The following is a 21,210-nucleotide window of genomic DNA, read 5'->3' on the forward strand; positions in this document are numbered from 1 at the left end:
GACAGATGGATGACGTCTAACTTGGGTTGTGGTTAAGGTCTTTATGAAATCGGTTCGGGGAAATGCCGTTTTGAGGCTGACTAAAAGGAAATTGGTACGCACGAAAAGACCTATGATTCAATAAGTTTGAAATGCTGCAATAAGTTACAACAGTAGATCACATATTAGCAGTTCAAACGAAAAATCTTGAACCTTTATCGAACCAATGGAAACCAACACTGAATCAACGCCTTTCTTCCATTTTGTACCGGCCACTTCGTCAAAGTCACTGCTTTGAAATTGGTCAGTAGTTTTCGATTGGTCAAAATTCCGGGCAATTCGGAGGATTCATTGATCGATACTTCTCCAGAGTCACCTTAGAGTAGTGACAGCTGGCCAAATCGGGTCAGAAGTTGACTATGCCACTATGCTTGCGGATGAACAACAATACAAGCCTTTTTAAGATATTCTTCGATGTAAATTTGAGATATCTTCGGTGATAATGGTGTTCCATTTGCTAGCTACAATTGCAAATTGCTTGCCAAATCATGGCCTTCTTGGTCCGCTGATTCCTTTCCACACTCAGGGTTTCTTTATAGGGTTTGAGCACTCAACAAACTGTTGTTTTCGGGATCTTCAGCACACTTCAGCCTGCTTGAAACCAGATCACAGCAGTTATTTCTGAATGCGATCGACTGCTTTGGTTCAAACTTGCACCTTGATGTTGTCTATAACAAACCTATAACAAACCACTACTGTCAAAGGCTTTCGATTCCCAACACTAGAGGTGTACTAATTGACTTTTAGTCAGCCTTTAGAATAGGATTGTGTTTTACTGGTTTGAGATTAAGATTTTGAAAGATTGTTAAAATTCCTTTACTACTCGCTTTCCTATCTTTTACCGTTTGAGGTTGTTAAGTAAATAAAAAAAGTCTAATCAAACACACGACACACTGAAGACTGCCTTATAATATAAGCCGAAATATGCGTATATCTTAAAGGATACAAATTCTAGTTGGATTTAAATTGTACAGTACAGTAAACAGCTCAAAGGTCATCAATTTGTTAAACTGGGCTTGAACTACCTTTTCAAAGTAATGGAAGCAATCAATGATATACTGACAGCACAACATTATAAAAACTTTGCATCTACGGAAATTTATACTACAGAACACATAAAATTTCATGGAAGAAAAAAGCCTACCATGAATCAACCAAATTACAACGTCGTCATCCGAGTTGGGTCCTCCTACTTTTTCCCTCCAGTGACCCTGCGGAAAAAGTTATCATTGACCTAACGAGAAACAGCAACAAGAAAACAGTAAACACCCGACACGCTCTACACCGGAGGGACACAGAGCCGGACTACTCTGCCCTCCCCCTGAACACAATAGCTTTACAACACACCAGCCAACCGACAACGCACCGGTCGGAACCTTGTTACCCAGGCTGACCAGAGGGCGGTGGTAGTTTGGTTCCGGTTTTTCCCAAACCCCACCAGCACCATACACACTTTACCTCCCCCTCGAAAATCTGTTCGGGCGATCAAAGACACGACGGGGCGTCTCCTCTTGTGTCTTCGCCGGGGATTCTTTTATTCCGTTTTTGCATACCGAACCGGGTGATGTGTGTGCGTGTGTTCCTATGTAAGGGCTGTGACGAACTAAACTTTGAAAATTCAAACTCTTGTATCTTTTTGAAAAGCGATCCTGATTTTCATAGCATTTCCATCAGAACTAAATAACTTACTTCAAAACTTGTCTTTCTTGGTTTCAAAGTTATAATTGTTTGCATTTAACAAATCAAGTTCGTCACAGTTCTTAGCATCGACTGACCGGTCCTCTTGGAAGGATCGACCGACCGTCTCTAACGAGGACGACAGGCCGTAACATGAAAGAGATTTTCCAGTACCCAGGATGTTTTACTGCCGGGCCCGGTCAGTCAGAATTTTTGCTCCTTTCAGAGAGTCGTTCGATCCCCAACTTACAATAGAAGAGACTGACTGGCCAGATAGAGGAGGAGGAGAACACACACTTTTCCGCTTCTCCTTGAACGCCCAACAGTATGCAATTTATGGTCTCCGAAGCGATGGTCCCGGCCTCCTTTGTCCGTCACGCCTGACTCGTCGTCGTAGACCGGAGCTTTCCCCGTGGCGCACACCAAGGCAGGAAATTAATAAATTTTCCTTCATTTACACACCGTTTGACGGCTGAGAGGACACCAGACCACACCGGGGCGGCACAACCCGATGTGGGCTGCCATCAACGACGGAACCCAAAAACCAGCGGTCAGCCGAACCCCTCCCATGCTGTTTACGTACACTTTCAGCTCTGATGGTTGACTGGGCCCTCTATATTAACATTGTATCCACTTGAGGAGGAACCACTTGTGCCAACAACGACGACCCAGGACGAACACAAGGAGTGGCATATTTTAATGGTCCACTCTAGGAAACGGATTTTCTTCACTTGAAATATTTAATTTATCTCAATTCGAGTCTGCCGAAACGATAAATTGCCCCTGACCATAGTTTCGACATTCAAAGTCTGCTGCCGAGGACTGGCATACTAGATCCCAAAGCCTACTACGCTGGTGATGGTCCTGATGATGAGGATGTAGAGAGCAATCCAATTTAGTGTCCCCCTTGGTTAAAGCTGAAAGACTGCTCACAGACGACGCAAAAGTATACGTACCTCTATCTGCACTTGTTCAAACAATTGCGTACCCCCACCCCTCCCGGGAGAATTCGAATCTGAGATGATAAGGGAAGGGGAGGGGTGGTTCAGAATGCAAAAACTTTCAATCTGAGCCCGTCGAGAGTGAAACCATACGGGATTATGAATGCAGCACCCAGTCATCCTAGTCGGCCTGGCCAGAATGTGATGAATACTTTTGGTGGGCTCGATCGCAAAAAGGGGCTGACCCCTGCGATAGGCGAGAGCATTGAAATTGTTCGGTGAATTATCTCGAAGGGGCCTGCACTGGAGAGATGATGGTATGTTTATTAGATTATGCACTAGACAGGTTCATTTTATGTAAAATCAGTCAATCCGCGAAGGATCTACATTTTTTTTTGTAAAATTAGATTAGAATACGATTCATTGTGCCAAATACATAAACAACCTACTAATCAAAGCAAAACAGTGTTACAATCAGCCTTTTCGTTGATTTTCTTCAATGCAATCCATGCACGCCAATGCCGCAGATGCCAATAACTATCCATTGGAGTACACGCAGCGAACTAGACTATCGAATTTCATAAATTTTGCCTTATGAAAGGTGGAACGAATATTGCAATACGAACGCTTTATGTTTCGTTTTAGCATCACTCCACATCAAGGCGTCGATAGGCGCGTAGTGTACGCTCGGGCCTATCGATCGCAAGGTTCTTGGTTCGAAGCCAGGTTGCCGCGCAAACGTTTTTTGTTTTCAAATTCTGGTTTCATAAGGCAAAATTTATGAATTTCAACCCGATTTCTTGTGGTGAATTTTCATAAGGGGTTCCTATGTTTATCGATAGTCTATTTGCCTGAGTGTAAGTTTGGAAACTTTACATAATTTGATGGTTTTCTATAATTGTATCGAATTAGGATTGTATCTACTTGAGAACGGCAATGAATTGGAACGACAGTCACATCCAATCAAATTCTACTAAAATCTTTGAAATGTTACAACTCTCATCTAATATTATTTCAACATACACGAGTTGATATTAACGAGGCTATCGACTAATCGACGATTAATGTTTCTCATTTATGTAAATGAACAGCCAACATAATCCACTAAACAGCTCAAAGATTTATTATCACTTCTCGTTTGCTTCTGAACCAGCCTAAAGCGTACTGCTGCCCCTTCGCCGTAAATTGGGAGGCGCTTTGATTGCGAGAAGGGAATTTGCAAATACGATGTGATAAAAGGATTATTGTTGGGCCCGGTAATGATATGCGCCGGTTCAATGTGATGGAATTACTTTTTTATGCAGCAGAAAAGTCGTTTAACTCAATGAGTGTGGGGGAGCGAATGTGATGGAATCCCAAAGGGGATTTGATTTTAAAAAGATTTGAAATAATACTTCAATGTGTTCAAATCGGATTACTGGTGAAGTTGATTCTCTCCTTGTCATCTTCTGCGTTCTTCTCATTATAAGTGTTTCCCTTTCAATGTCTTTTTCTTTCATTTCCTTTTTTTTACCTTTCAAGTTCCAAACCACTTACGTCATTTCAAGCACACGAAACACGAAAGGAAAAAAAACTCAAGAATGCGGAAGAAAATTTTCACTTCACCGTTAGGATTTGTTTTCTATGATAAACAATCCCATAGAATCAATACATGCAAACATACTTGCCAGCTGTCACTTCTACGTTCCCCGCAGCTGACTTCACCTCGTTCCTGACTGCTTAGATTTATGAATCTCCTTTCAAACCACCTTGGCCCTGATCTGGGAGGGAGGCACAGATACTAAACACGAAACATGAAACAGTTTTCTCAAACTGCAAGATAACTCCAGCTTGCTAACGACAATGAAGGCAAACTTGATGAAAATAACTAGTTTTCTTTTGTTGTGTACCTTCGATCTTTTCAGACAAACATGGAAAAAAGGCCAAAGTTTTTTATTCCTTTAATTTGAATTTTTATTGGAAAAGTAACAAAGCATATTTCAATATTGTATATTCAATCAAAATAAAAGGTGCTCTTGTGACATTACTTTTGAATAAGCATGAAGATATTCTTATTCTATTTTTGTCACCTCTGAAGAAATGCAAAAAAAAAATTTTTTTTTGATCAATTTACCGTTTTTAAGATGCGAGGTAAATTGATACTTTCGAGATAGATGACGTCGCATTTGATGTCTGTGTTAGGAATCTTTGATAGTAAAAAGTTGATATTTTGAGCAAGATTTGCTCAATACTCAGAGCAAGATTGCTCAGATTCCTGAGCAGGATTTTCTAAGAAACTTGAGCAGAATTTGGGCAGAGTTCGCTAAGAACCCTTAGCAAGATTTGCTCAGAATCCAGAGATTTGCTCCTGAGCAAAATTTGCTAAGAATCCTGAGCAGGGTTTGCTCAGAACCCTGATCAGGATTTGCTCAGAACCCTGAGTAAGATTTGCTTAGAACTCTGAGCAGGTTTGAGAATCCTGAACTGGATTTGCTAAGAATCCAGAACAAGATTCGCTCAGAACCCTGAGCAGAGTTCGCTAAGAATCCTGAGCAGGATTTGCTCAGAATCCAGAGCATTTGCTCAGAATCCTGAGTAAAATTTGCTCAGAATTCTGAGTAAAATTTGCTCATAATTCTGAGTAAAATTTGCTCAGAATTCTGAGCAAAATTTGCTAAGAATCCTGAGCAGGGTTTGCTCAGAGCCCTGAACAGGATTTGCTCAGAACCCTGGGCAGGATTTGCGCACAACTCTGAGCAGGTTTTGCTCACAACTCTCAGCAGGTTTTGCTCACAACTCTAAGCAAGTTTTACTCAGAACCTCGAGCAGGTTTTGCTCAGAGTTCTGTGCAAGATTTGCTCGGAATCCAGAGCAAGATTTGCTAAGAATCCTAAGCAGTATTTGCTCAAAACTCTAAGCAGGATTTGCTCAGAACCCTAAGTAGGATTTGCTCAGAACCCTGAGCAAGATTTGCTCAGAGCCCTGAACAGGATTTGCTCAGAACCCTGGACAGGATTTGCTCACAACTCTGGGCATGTTTTGCTCACAACTCTCAGCAGGTTTTGCTCACAACTCTCAGCAGGTTTTGCTCACAACCTTGAGCAGAATTTGCTCAGAGTTCTGTGCAAGATATGCTTAGAATTCGGAGTAAGATATTCTAAGAATCCTGAGCAGGATTTTTTTCTAAGCATGTTTTTTTTTCTAAGCATGTTTTTTTTTAATAATGGGCCGATTGTACCCAGAATCATAATCAGAAGTGAGATTCGATTGAAATATCTATTGGAATTTAATGTAAACAATGCTTTCTCTAAATATTAATATGAACCGAATCTTCTTAGTATGTTTGAAGAAATCTGCTCAGATTCTTGAGCATATTTTGCAGAGTTTACCTGGATTTTTGACCCAAATTTGCTCAAATTGCTGAACTGGATTCCTTGGTCTCACGTAAGTTTTCAAAAGAACATCTGACCTAACCTATTAGGAGGCTCTCTTTGTTTACTTTCTCTCTAATTAATAACTAATATTATTATTGTTTGTTATAATGAGAGCACCAGTATTTACACATTGAAGATGCTACTGAACCTGAGTCGCGTCCGTTGGTTCCCTGTGCAAGTACAGTTGTTCTTGGCTACCTTGATGGTCCCTTAAACATCTAGTTTTGGAGTTTTGAATGTATATTTCGTAATCAGAACTTTGAAATTTTGCGTTTTCTCCTAATTGAAGCATTTGCGGTGATCCTATTCGATGAATTCTATTCGAAATCGAGCAAAACGTGGTACAGAATTCAAAATCGCATTATATTCTTAAATAGAATCAGTTGCTATGAGCATATTGGTCCGCAGCCCAGACTTCGAAGAAACGTTGGTTAGTGCTATGTGTATAGTACAAAATTGACAGACAAGTTTCTATTTGCAGAAATTTTCTGCTCCCACCTCCAATATTGGCTTCCATAAAGATCCTAACGGAGTACCGAATCATTATAAAATTCTTCCATCGAGCGCGTGCCTCCCTCAGCCGGAAAGTCGTCACTTGTTAGGCAAATAAAACAATTTTCACGCCATACACACCCGAAGCGGGCCAACAATTTCGGCGTAAAATTAATAAGCCCACGAGATGCCAACCATCTTGGGCGGCAAAAGTTCCAGTTTCGTGCTGCGAAAGCGTTCGTATGAAACTTCCCTGGAAAATTAAGCCATCCAGTCCAGGCACAACAGGCACTTCAAATAGTCGGTACCAAGTAGGCGACGGCCGGGATTTTCCTGGGCTTGAGAAATGGGGTGGCAAAGCTCGCAGTAGGCGCCGTGCATAATTTTCCATCATAGTCGTCGACGTCATCGTCGTTTTTGATGGCACCACACAACTCACGAGAAGTCTCATTCATCGTCGCTTGCTGGAAAACCAGAGGCTTGCTACGATGCCCTAGTAGTAAGTTGGTACCGTAAGGACCGGAACGAGTTGTGAAAAGTGTGTTGTAGACTTACTCGTTTGCTAACGCTACTCTCTACACAAGGTTGCTTTCTGGGGGCTTGGAGTGACGATACTTAGAAACAACGGAAAGAGGGGAAGGGGTCTTAAACGAAGTGGGGTCGGTTTCGGTCGCTTGTTGTTTGTTTTAAAAGAAAATTAAATTCTTGTACATACAACAAACGAAAGTCCCAAAAGCAAGCAGACGGCCGAAAAGCAGTAGCAGAGAAGCCATGGTGTGAGAAGTCAAGTCAAGTTCTGTCCTAAATTCTTCAGCAGTCCTTGGTGGAAGGGTGGGCTTTGGGGCGTTGGAGAGCGTGTAGACCGTGGCGAGGCGGTGTGATATTCTATGGTGGAACACGCTTTGCAATGTTTGAAGAAGGCTTATGAGGGTCGGCGATAATGTGTAATGACTTTCGAAAGTGAATTTGCGGGGATCTTCGGGCAAGTGCGGACGAAATTGAGTCCTTTTCCGACTGCTGTTGTCGAGGTTTTCCGAGCGGTGATGATTTTGAATACTAAGTAGTCTCTCTCGAATTGCGAAAAGCTTTAGAATAATACACTCCGCAGTAGGGGGTGCCTTTTGGAAGACACTAGTAGTTCAATTTACGAACTAGGTCCAACAGTTATTGCGTTAGTAGATATTTAAGATCTTAGAACCTGCAGTTCTTGTATAAGTTGGAACTTCTGTTGTATTCATCAAAATATACAGTTGATTTCTTCAGCCTTATCTGGTACAAAATTCAAAAATTTTCAATAGATGACAAAGTATACCTATATTTAATTTTCTTGGATGACCTAGATTGTCCACGAACAATTTTATCTATTAAATTCTGTCAAAATCTAATGAATTTTATAGTTATGTAAAATGAATCAACTTGAAAAAGACTTCGTAAAACGTAGTTCTAGTGTTTGTAGGATGACTAAGCAAAAGCAGAAGTTCGTTGACTTTCGATGGGAATGCTTTTCAGCAGAAAATGTTCCTTGCGCTCTTTTCCACAATTCTGTAAAGCCTCTGCAAAGAACAGCTTACTTGGATGATATAAATCATTTCTCGATTCCACGAAATCTCGAATTATAAATCACATTCCGTAGAACCGATACAAACTGAGTCAGTATTAGAAGACAAATTCCATCCATCTCAGGTGGTTTAAAATCGATTGCTTTGGGTTTCCCGCCACAGTTATTGGTCTGCCACCCACACCCGAGCGAGTTGTTTAGCTAAACTCGTTGACAGCTAGAACCAAACAACCTGTCACAAACAGTGTCGTGCTGTTATGAACTACTATTCTCGGGTACAAAACCGTTGATCCTGCCAGCGAACGTCTTCACCAGGGGATGTGACAAAATGATAGAGAGCGAACGCGATTCAATTTCGAATTAAATCGTTGAATTCCTAGAGTTTGGCCTGTCAAGCGACACGGCGGAGCGGATGTGGGCGACTCCACAGTAAATAATGGAGCAAACTTTCGGCTAACATAATCAGTTTTCTGTTTGCAGTTGCTCGCTGCTTGGCATTTCCGCCACGACCAAGTGTAGAATGAGCCATCAACGAAAAGCGTTTACCCAAAGTGAGCGAGGAAAACAGCATGTGGTGGTGTGCTTCGTCGCCATCATGCCCAAGGAGACGTGTCGTAATTTTCCTTTCGTGGTCCGGGCCGGCAATTTAGTGCCTTCCATTGATTAGGAAAGGATTTGGCGGTTCATAATTTATGGCGCACGATAAACAGCGCGGTGAAATTATTTAGCAATAATACTTTCGATGAGTGACAGGCGTTTCTTTTTTTTTCGAGGACGGCAAATGGTTCAGAATGGTCGTAAAGAAAAAGGAAGGAGCCCTTGGGGATGGCTTACTGTTTATTGTGCCATTTGACGTTTGGCTGACAGAGGACGACAGCTTGTTAAAAATTTAGTACTTTTAAAGGAATGTGTGAAATCTGGTTTAAATCGACACGTTCTTTTTTATTATCTTATGGGAAATGTCTTTGTAATATCAACAAATCATGGAGAGGGATATGACATAACCGTTCCACGAAATTCCAGATCAACAGCAGGAAATAATGAACGAGTTCTCATGATGTGTAACTGAAAGATAGTCTTATTTTTTTGAGTATGAAATCTCTTCAAAGTTGCCATATACAGTATCGGACATATAAAATGCACCAAAGTCGTTTCCCCATACAAAATAGTCAACTTCAGAGAGCTATATCTCAGTCGTTTCTCAACCGATTCTCTTCATTTTTCCTGTGACGAACTACGAATTACTTCAATTTTCGAAACTATCGTTTCAAAAGTTACAGATAAGTTGAGTTTTGACTTAAAAATGCACGAAGACACAAAGTCTGCTACATCACTTTGTGTCTTCGTGCATTTTTATGTCAAAATTCAACCTATCTGTAGCTTTTGAACCAATACTTTTCACACAACTTTATCAATAGTTCTCGATAATTGAGGTAATTTGTAGTTCGTCACAGAAGAAATGAGAAGAATCGGTTGAGAAACAGCAGAGATATAGCTTTGGTGCATTGTATGTGTCCGATATTGTACCACACGACATTTTGATAAGTTTTTGGAGATACAAGAAGGCTGAATTATTGGAAATTTTTGTGAAGGAATTCCAACGAGCTTCATGCAGAATTTTCAAACATTGTTCAGATGAACAATTCCATCTGTATATTCTTATAAAATAGCTTTTTAATAGTTCTGGAACAATTGTAACAAAATCAACTGAAGAATTTAAATTGGTGAATTTCAGATAAATTTTTTCCCATGTTTTCCAAACATCGGGAAGAAATCCATAAACGATTCTTTTCGCAGCCGTAACAAATGCTTGAACTTAACGAGAAACAATATCATCACACGCAACGAGCATAAAATAAAAAATAAATCTTTGACAAATATCAACACGCCTCTGCTACTGTATCTCTATCGTACTTCTTGAGAAAATTCTGTACTCTGGTTAATGTAGAGCATTATTGAAGGCAACACAATGATCGATTTATACTAGAGTTTCTTGACAATTATTGAAATAAGAGATATATTCTTTTTGGAATCTTTTGTCCTCTTTGTAGATAATTTCGGGCATAGTTCTTGAGGACATCAGAAGCTTTGAGTAAATCCTGTTTTTATTGTGATCTTTTTCAACCTAGCAAAGTTTTTCATTTTTTGAAGCATGTTTGCCAAAAATTTTGTTGAATGAATTGGTAAATATTCTGACGATGTTTTGGATGAAATTTTGTTAAAAATATCATAGCGAAAGATTCAATAAAAAAATTTCTGAATGTCGACTCCTCCTAAGTTTCCGATAAATATATACAAAATATTTCTCAAAGAATTTAAACAACAAATTACACAGAGCTCCCCATAAAACTTCTACAAGAACTTTTCAGGAATATCACCTAAAAATCCTTTAATGTGATTTGTAGATATTCCTTTCTGAAGTTCTTCGTTTATTTCTCCAGCAATTCTTCCAAAAAATCGTTCATAAATATCCTTGTTGATTTCTCAACGCTAGAAATTCACTGTATTCTATTTTCATCATCTCATTCAACAGGCAAAAATGATAGAAATAACGATGGAATATTTCATCTTTGCAAACCTTGTACCCCTTTTGGTCAGTCACCACTTAGCATATGTTCCAACATTATTTCCAACGATTCTCCCGGGTGTACCCAAAATCCGAGCATCCTGGCTAAGGTGGCTCTCGCAGAAAAATCCCTGCACCCTTTCGGCTTTACTGCCCCAATTCAATCCAATAAGGCACCCTCTAATCTGCTGGGGATGATGGCTCGCATCCCTGCCACACATCCGGGCGGCCATTCAAGGGTAAAAACGCCCCACAAAGCCTTCATCGCCGTAAATCTATAAAATCTAATATAATTTATTATTAATTTCACACCATTTTAATAGATTTTCCAAAATAACAATAAAATTCAATTTAGAATTCCGCTCACAACCCAGCCGCCAAGTGGGTCGTCCCGCAACGGGCAAAACGTTGATCCCATTGCTGTTTTTGCACACTGCTGGCTGTTCTGACGACGACGACGATGATGATGATTGGATTTTGGGGTCGTTTTCCATCTGCTCCGATTCCTCCGAGCCCGAGTAAGTTTTCCTCTGCATGTGCCGCTTGGAACAAACAATGCCACCAGTAGCAGTCAACATTCACCATCGTCGTCATTGCCGGTTCCTACTCTCTCTCTCTAAAAACATAAAAAGCAAACACACTCTAGCGCAGGGGTTCTCGAACCTTTTGAAATTCCGTAAATATCAAACTTTGAAATTCCACAAGTGTACCACGGACCCCAAAAAATGGCTGTTCTTGAAATAAACGTTCATGCAAACCTGCCGAAGATCTTAAAATTCTTACCAAAATCAGGTTTCTAATCTACCACAGATTACGTAAGAAACTTGTAATGCTTTTTTTAGAATAACCGAGAAAATCTTTGAAGAACTTTTTAAAGAATTCCTCAAATTCGACCCTGTGTTTAGTCATTGAGTTCCTCTATTTTTTTATTTTTATTTTGACATGTAAGAGGCTCATCAGTCATCACATTTATTGATCAATCAAGGAAAACGGAAACTACATGCTCTCAATGACATAGCTGATGCCCTGGAGGTCCGCGAACCATCGGTTGAGAAACTCCACTCTAACATCTCATTGTGGTGACGAAGATGGCCGTGAGAGGTGGGTGCTGAAGTCGGAGGAAAACGTGTCCTCTTGCCTGCTGCAGAGAAAACTAGATCGGTTTTTCGAGGGTGAGTTGCATCATCGTCATATGTTGCATCTAGCAAAGCCAGTAGCGACCAGCCAGCCAGCCATAGCAGGCTACGTGATTGTGTGATTTGGTCGACCACGAGCCGAGAGCTCTCTTGAGGCGAACAGGGCTGCTTTGATCAATGTAAATTATGCCTCAGATGAAACTGATAGCGTGTCTCCTGTGTTTAGCGATAACCGTAGTTGGCTGGCTGGCGTATTCAATTACCCAAAATCTGGGGGGTGGCGATGATGGTGATGCAGCGATTGATTACAACCCTGTATGGAGTATGGCAAAAACTAGGGAACGGAGGAAAGAATCCAAAACAATAACCGGCAAAAGCAGGAGCGTGCAGGATCACGAAGCAGAATCCGGTTATCCTGGCGCAGGAACAGCAGCAGCAGCAGTTGAGTTGCTTATCTCTGGATCTCGCCGTCAAATACGTTTGTTGCCAGTCTGTTGTTTGTTTCCCAGTTTGCAGAAGAGCCCGTTAGTGGTGTGGAAAACTGTAAGACTGTCGCAATCCACACACTGCAGCACTAGGTTAGGAACATACATCAAGTCTGAGCCCGGTGCAGCACGGTGCTGTTGACAAAACATATTCCAGGATTTTCCGGACAGGGAGGATTTTTGTCTTCTTTCGTTAGCGTCACTCGGATGTGTGGCGGGCCGTGTAGACTGTAGAGGTACCATTGCGCCGCAAAGATGAGCATTGTTGTTCTCGGAAATACACTGTAGTCCTACCCAAAGTCGAAGCCGGTTAGCGTTGAGCCTATGTGATGGTCGTATTTATTATCTCGCGCGCGCGGGAAGAGGAAGTGACTTGGAAGCGACACAGGATGATGATTGCGGTTCCCCCAGGAGAGGGTTCTTGGTGCGGCGGATGCTCCATGATGGTGTGTTTACTGCTCTGGTGTCGGTGGTTTGACACTTGGTGCATTGAGCTTTGCACTTGGCGTACGGCGTCTGGCCACAAAGGTGGTCATTTATTGAATTAGCGAAACAGACGGAAAGACTAAGTGGCAGGATAGATGGCTGGCATTATTCACTTTTGGTTCGGCGAGTAAGTTGTCGTGCGCTAACTATCTGAGACTGGAAGAGGTATTCTGAATACGACAAATTTACGAATGATAGCCTTCACCAGCATAAAACAGTTTCTCACAGAAAAGAGTTAATCAGCTTTTCACGAGCATTAGTCCCCATTCAACCCGCCGTATGCTCGTTTTCATCTATTAGCGGATTAAATCTATCCGAAATTAATTCATACCACGCGTGACACGTGTACCGCACTTGTTTCGCCTGCCGCCACCACATGCTGGATCGGTTTCCATCGGAAAATGCAGCAAAAACAAAATTAATTGATATTTTGCGAGAGGCAAGCGAAAATCCTTTCGTTTCTATCCTTGTTCACCCCTTTTACCGCGCGGCCTACTGCGAATGGCAAGCAGGAGATAAATAGAAGCCTTCCACCACTGCCACTGGACGGTTATGGGCCCAGTCCAATTGTATGCGTGCACGCAAATTAAATTCAAACTAACAATAACAAAGCAGGCGAGTCTTTCTTTTTTGGCAATTATTTTGGCATGTGAAAAAGGGGTTTGTTCCCTATGGCTTTAGATTGCTGGTCACCCGGAGATCCAACTAGCCATGTGGGATTTATGGCACCGACCGAGAGGCTTGTCAAATCTCCCTTTTTCTCCCTACTAACCCACAATGAGGGCATCAATAATGAATCGTCAGAGTGCGCACAGATCCTAGATGATACTTATCGGAAACCTCATACCAATTGCCAGTGCACAAAACGAAACCCTTCTATTGAGCAAGAAAAATGAAACTACATCCCAGACAACGACGTTGTCAAACAAAAGACGTCTCCCGCAAAGTGCTGAATAAATATTAAAGTATGATTAATTAGAGTAGCTCTGGATAAACAACTCGGCAATCAAGCTCCGATGCGACAGCCCTATCCCCCGCCTGCTACGCGACGAAAGACAATACACGGTAAAAAATAAGCACCATGCTATCAATAGTTCTGCACTTGGATTTGCACTACTGTTGAATCTTGGCAAAATCAAGGTAACATCACTTGAATTCAACGTTGCATGTTTTGATTTGAAATTAAAAAAAAGTTAAAATAAACATTTCCGCCTGACCCAGATTTGAACCACCAATCTTCCGAGTGCAAGCCTAGTGTCTTACCTCGACACCAACTCGCATCTGTTGAAAGGGGTTGAATTGATCTCAATCACTTTCTACAACGAGCTGTCAATGATTGCTTTCATATAATAGACACGATGTTCAAAATCAACGACTTTTCACTTCAGAGTCTAGTTCTAGAGACAGTAGAGCAAATCCAAAGTTAGAACTCTTCAAATCATGGTGATTGGTGTTTTGAATTGAGTCAAGTGATCAATCTATTCAATCGAACGTGCTGATTTTTTACCGTGTAGTGTGCAGAACACGCATCGGAATCGGAAGCGAAGGGGACCTTTCCGGGGGATATAATTAGGACCGGTTCCCGAGAGTAAATCAGAATGTGTCTGATGTGGTTAAGAGCATCGAAAAGTTAAGTGAAAATTTGATACACCCATGACATGGGTGGTGGTTCGGGTTCGTGTTTTACGTTACGATACCGCATCACACACTATAAAGCCAAAGCGATGCTAATGAAGGATGAGCCACAAGAAAATTTTCAATTAAGACACATTAAATAGCATGACTCTCGTTTTGAGTCAAGCAAATGAACAAAGTCGAACCAACGGTCGAACCTGGCAATGCCTCGGAGGAGTCAAGTGAGATTGATTATATGATATTTTGAATTCATAATTGAAAAATAACAATAGTTAGGGAGAACGAGTTAAACCCGTACTGGAAAAGAAAACTGAAAGTCGATCTTTGGAGCTGACGCATGGCCAAAGGCGAGGACTAACATCTGCCTCTAGACAAAGGCTAATTTTAATTAATTTTCCATCCTTTTCTAAGTAAACTTTCCGAAGGCAGTGAAGCAAGCGGAAAGGCGTTAAACGAATACCTCCCGGTCTCAACGAAAGAATTAATGACTGGCGGCCTCCCTTTGGACTTGGTTTGTTTGAATCAATCGCAATCTAATCGATGAATCAGTGTCGCTGGCAACACTCAACTTTGGCTCAAACATGCAGAAAAATGGTTCCCTGTTGTTTTGCGAGTAGGAGGAACGCCTTCTGGGGGGGGAGGAAACAATTCACTCTTCACCAAAGTAGGCGACGTCCTAATGAAAATATTCCGTGTCTATTGATAATTTGAATTAATTTAAACGCTACTTCTTCGCCCATGTGCATTCCTTTTTCGGCGGTTGTGGCCCCCGGTGGAGTATTTATCCTTTCTTTACGACCCCAGCTGGTGGGCGCACGCAATTAGGGAAATTGAAGTGTAGATTTTCTTTACGACCTTCTCTTCCAGGGTGCCTACCTAATTAACCCCTGATGGTAGGCAAACCGCGCACACGCGCACCCAATCGATCATTCCGATTGCTTTTGCTTCCGGCACTGCTTTTAGTAGGCCGAGAAAAAGCCGTCGAAAGATGGGAAGATAGCTCCACCTACTTTGATGACCTTTGTTGGTTTTCTTCCGCTCAATCCCAGAGCTTAAGGGCACATGGGGAAAGCATCCGTCCTAAAAACGAGCACGTGGCTAGCATGGGAGCTGACAGACCGGACGTTTCCTTCCGTCTCAATATCCTTTTTATGCATCACGTCGTGGAATGATCTTGGTCTCGCGCTCGCTTATCAGCACCGAGCAATCGACGAGTGCTTTGGCAAAGAAAGCGCCGAAGAACGTTGCTTCCGTTGCATATTGGAATTCTTATCTTAGATGGTAGTCGGTGCGAGGTCGGTCCGGAATCAGTCCGACTAAGCAGAAATGTTTGAAGAATGAGAAGAAATCAAATCAGGAAAGCGATTTTTTTTCTGAGTAGGTGGCGCCACACCCAACCATTCCGAGCTGGGCTGTGCGTGATGGGAGTCAGTTCGGGAAAAACTGACAACACTGGCAGCGTCAGGGCTGAACTGAAAGGGTTAAAATTAGATGTAACCATTCGATCCGAAACAAAAAAAGTTGAGTCAAATTGTGAAATCTCAGAAAAAGTGCGATGAATTGGTATTTACATGTAATCTAAAAATAATAAATTTTGAAATATTATTTTCGAAGACCTCTTATTAGCCTTTTTCTATGCCTATTTCTTTCAAAGTTGCACAGTAGATTCAAAGGAATGCAAAACAATACTCTCAAAGGTATAACTTTAGATGCAAGGTTTGACATACACAATAAACAAATCCATTCTGGTTTACGTAAACAAAAAAGGCATGGAAAACGGGACGCAGGATTGGACACGGAAAAAATGCGATACTTTGTTTTGGGTGTAACTTTTTATCGCGTGGGTGAAAATTTATGAAATTTTGGGTAATACTAGTTTAGGAGTGTTATGTTTATGTGTGCAAAATTTAATCGCGATCTGTCAAGTAGTTTTCAAGATACATTCAAAACAAGGAGGGCTATGCCAGCAAATCTTAGGCGCGGTGATCGAGAATCCACCATTCCACCGTGTCCCGTATTGTGAAGATGTTCCAGGAGACGAAGACCCAGAGAAGGCGCGGAAGATAAGGCAGTACTTTAAGAATAACCCAAACCTTTCCACCCAAGACGTGGCCAAAATGGTCAATTCGTCGAAGTGGTTCGTCCAGCAGACCATGCAGCGTACTGGGCTACGTGTTTTTAAGGTCAGGAAGGCGCCAAACCGGACTGACAAGCAAAACACAACGGCCAAATTGCGTGCGCGGAAGCTGTACCGTGAGTGGCTGGTCAAGCTAGGCTGTCTCGTCATGGACGACGAGACATACATCAAGCCGGACACCAAAAAAACTCCCCAGCCTCGAGTTTTTTTTACGTACGTCCCGCATGGAGGTTTCGGAAAAGTTCCGGATGGACAAATTCGCGAGAAGTACCTGTTGTGGCAGGCGATCTGCGAGTGCGGACGGTACAGCAAGCCGTCCGTTACAACCGGCACCATAAACGGACAGGTTTATCGAGAGGAATGCTTGCAGAAGCGTTTGCTGCCCTTCCTCCGCTCTCACCGTGGTCCCACGCTGTTCTGGCCAGATCTCGCCAAGCCTGTAATGGATTGGTACGAAGCGAAGGGCGTTAATGTGGTCCCGAAGAAGGAGGCCTACCCGCCAAGTACACCAGAACTTCGCCCGATCGAAAAGTTTTGGGCGATAATGAAGAAGAAGTTGAAGAAAAGCGGAAAAACATTCAAAACCGATGAAGGTTTGAAGACAAACTGGAAGAAATTGTATAAGAAAGGTGGGCAAAGCCTCGCCCAAGATCTCATGAGCAGTGTTGAGAGAAATGTTCGAGCATTCAGCTGGGGGGAGGAAATTCAATAAATGAATTATGCTTAAACATAGCTAATATACAGTTATTTAATCCCTGAAAATATGAGAAGTATCCGATTTAAAATGGTTTTTGGTGATCATTTTTGTTGTCTCATTTTTTCCGAGTCCAATCTTTATTTCGTGAACCAGTTCCAGTTTAATTAGCCATGGTTAAAAAACCACAGTATCGAGTACCTACAAAAACACATTCGTGACTCAATTCTTGATAAGATGAACTCTCTTCATGCGAGCTTTCAATAATGATAACGCCTACGCAAAACCAACTAGGTACGTGATAGCGTGAAAGATACCCAAACATTTCAAAAGGGAACAACGACATTGGTAAACATTGGCTTTGCAAGACGCTGTTGAGCCCAATTCAACTCGATCACGCTCACCAATACCACTATCAAGAAGAGCAAGCACCAATCTTTCTGATAATGGTGTTAGTTTGTGTGGGCCGACTAAACGTTTCTGAAAAAGGCTCAAGACCTCTTGAGCCTTTTTCAAATGTTTGTCCAGAATTGTAATCTCTGGAATATAGGCATTTCATTGTTTTTTTTTTCAGAGATTTGTTGTTTGATGTGAGGCAAAGTTCTACACAGATCAATAAAATATAAGTAAGCAATCTTGTCGTTGCTGTTAAATTAGTGTCATCAGAATAAGTGCTAACCTAGATTGCTGCTCTGAAGATTCGAAAGTGGAAACCTTAATGTTTTGTACAGGAAGGATTTTCTGTTGTTGTGCCTCCTTTGCTTTGTGTGCTTTACAGATTTGTGGCTATGTGCGAACCTTACGATTCATCCATTTTTGTAGCAAAATGTTTCTTCCTCCCGTACAGGATAGTTTTTTGATTTTTTATTAAAGTCACAAATAATCCATCCTAGAATACGATTGTGATTAGAATTATTGTATCCGAGAGCCGGAACAAAAATCACAATATCATAATTATATTTCGTCGCCTGTAATCAGTTTTGCAGGCATCACGAATGGTTTGTGTAACATACCGTTTTGATTCATATTACGGACACTTAAGGCTTTCTAGAATACGAACTAATCACTACACATATAAATTGAATCGTTCTGTACAAAACTTTAGCGTAATCAGGCCTTGCAAACACTTAAATTTCGGTTAGTGGGCGAAAATTCGGATTCCACATCTTTAACTCACTTTAATCAATAAAAATATTCGATCTCTTCATGATTTTTATTCCGGACACAACCACACTTTCGCTTCATATTCCGGACACTTTGTTTCGAATTCCGGACAGCTCTTGAAAAACACAATCAGAATAATCGAATCATTAACTAAACGCACTAATCCGTAAGAAAGACGTCAAAACTAGTAATATATAGTAAATTTTCATGGATTGCTATGTAAAATGTTTATAAAAATCATCATTCAAATTGGGAACTTTTTGACGGCGCATTTGGAATCATTTCGAGTGAAATCTTTCCCATACAAAGTAGAGTGTCTAGAATTTGAAGCTGTCCGGGATTTGAATCAAAATGGTAGTTCCCGATCCAGTGATTTTTATTCTTGGTGTATATTCGCAAAGAAAAAACCAGCTTGTTCTAGACAACGAGACTTAATGTTCGCATTTTTCAAACCGGATTTGTTTGCGTGTATCTTGATTCCAGATCCCTGAAGCTGATTCCAGCATAACTAAAATAAGGTAATTTTAAGTTTATATTCGTGTACATTTTTGTGCATTAAAATAAACGAAAAATTCGACTACCAATCCTGTATATTCCAATAGAATTTGACTCAAATTTACGCTATGTAAATTTACAACTATGTAAAATTGAAGTGATTTGAAGTTTAATTGAATATTTATTTTAATTTCGTGTAAAAACACATGAAATTAGTTATTTTTTTAGGACCCTTTTTTTTTACAGTTTTTCGAAATTTTCTTTCATTTTTCTGTGAGGTGTTAGGCTCGGCTTGACACTTCTCACATTTGGAATCCCTTACTACTGCCAATAAGTGATCACTAAAATAATAATGCCAAGCAAAAGCCAGCAGTGTACCAGTGCTGCCATCTGTTGAGTGTTCCCCCGAAAACATGGGCACGAAAACAAATCGAAATAAGCGTTGATGATCGACGCGTTTGGCTGGGGGTATGTAATAAATTTGTAACGTTTTTGTTTTCGGGGGCCTTCCTGTTCTTGTCGTACCGTTTTTTTTTTTCTTCTCCGACTGCCTGTTGTCGGAAGCGACACCGATTTCATTTCCCCGGGTGAAGTTTGCCAACGGGTAATAAATTTGCCAACATTCTTCATTCGCGCGTGGCACAATCATTCTCCATTCGTCGGCTGTTGGCTATTGGAATGTGGATTGTTCTGTTTGTTCCGGATTTCGGCTGAGCTTTGCCGAAACGTTTTCAAGATGGCGCGTGCCTTGTTGTGGTAAGTCAGGGCGTACATACACGCACATTTCTTTGTAAAGGTGACAACAAAGCAGGCGGGCGACACAATATTTCTTTGTGTCACTCAGCAAGCGCGGAGTGTAATTATGTTTTAATTCCGTGCTTATTGTGTGTAGCTTTTACCATATCGTAAAACTGTCACCGCCGCCAGCGGTATTTTATATCAATTGCATGCCATAAATTTGATTAAACGGTGTGTCCCGCTGGATGATAGTACAACAATCAAAACAGATGTTCTGTACACTTAGCCAGAAGCTGCCACTATCACATCTTTGGCAACAAGATAGATGTCGCCACAGAGGGCTGCTCGAATGACAACAGAGTATCTCGTGTTTCTCGCCATCTGTCGGTCAAGAGACTCATTAATTATACCCCTTGACGTCTGGGAAACGCTCGGAGACCACCTCGCAAGTCGTTCTATCTGACAAGCAAACACATTACTTTATGGCATCTCCGCCCACGTTCGTAAAGCCATTTCAACACCTTTGCGCACCGTCCATTACAGAGTCACTAGCTTTTCCGCCTCTCGCACGCTGCGAGAACCCATTATGAGATAATTGCAAAATTAAGGAGCTCTCCTGACAACGACATCGACTTTAAAACAGCCATTTAACGATCCTTCAGATCGTTCTCGCGAACAGCAGATGACGTTCTGAAACGACCTCAAGATACTGAGGCTTAAGTGTTATAGCCTTCCACAAATAGAATATTAATAATCGTTTCTTTAATTCGCAAGCATTATCGCCGAGCTACAATCTAAAGTATCTAAAGTGAGTAAACAAACACTATATACCAATGTGTTTTCACAAGGCTCACATCACGACCAGAAGTGGATAAGATTTTCACCGACACAACATTTTTCATCGTCCCAGCTGACGAAAGCGAGAGCTCATCACAGCAGGCTGCAATGAATATTAAGTAGACTTTGCTGACGCGATTATCAATTTTATGTACTCCTCCGGCGGGGAAGGCCTACTTGGATCAATACGCGAGCTGTCAAAAGTTGCCGACAAGACCAGCGTCATCCTTATTTTTTTCGGAAACGGGAGAAAATCAATAAGGTTGTGGGGTGTACAAGCAGGGGTGTTTGCCACGTGTGCCAGGATTTAGTTCGAGCACGTGTCGCGAAAGCATTTACTGCTAAAGATCTGTTGATCCAAATTGTGCTTAATGTGTTTATTTTTCTTCGGCAACGAGACCTGTGAGAACATAAATTTCAATTCAGATGTCGTGTTTTGATGTTCTAAAGTTCGGCGATTGATGTTTATTTTAGGGGACAGTACAAGAACAAGTTTCACTTTTGCATTCTTCCCTTATTTGATTATCTCATCAAATCTTCTACGTTTCACATGAGGAACCAGAGCAGAGAAACAAGTTGTTAGATGTTAAACGGCGCAAAACAGTTTCGCTTCCCCTTTCGGAAAGGTATCATTACACCTTCATTCAATTTACTAAATTGCAATGCAGGCACTAATTATAGTCTTTACGAGGCTAATGTAGAGCCCTCAAATTTAAA

At 41.3% G+C, this 21,210-nt stretch overlaps 1 protein-coding gene across 8 annotated transcripts in view; it reads left to right on the plus strand.

Annotated features, from left to right (window-relative positions):
* Window positions 1–21,210, plus strand: part of LOC5576319 (teneurin-m) — a 527,158-nt gene that overhangs the window by 453,045 nt on the left and 52,903 nt on the right. The window contains exon 1 of one of the 8 annotated variants that reach the window (XM_021855179.1): window positions 20,546–21,119. The exons of the other annotated variants lie outside the window; for them this stretch is intronic. Coding sequence (XP_021710871.1) covers window positions 21,077–21,119 — 43 coding nt within the window. The 5' untranslated portion in view covers window positions 20,546–21,076. Of the gene's footprint in view, window positions 1–20,545; window positions 21,120–21,210 lie in introns of those variants that run through there. 8 annotated transcript variants of the gene reach the window in all.

The sequence above is a fragment of the Aedes aegypti genome, chromosome 3, assembly GCF_002204515.2.
Source record: "Aedes aegypti strain LVP_AGWG chromosome 3, AaegL5.0 Primary Assembly, whole genome shotgun sequence".
Taxonomy (NCBI): domain Eukaryota; kingdom Metazoa; phylum Arthropoda; class Insecta; order Diptera; family Culicidae; genus Aedes; species Aedes aegypti.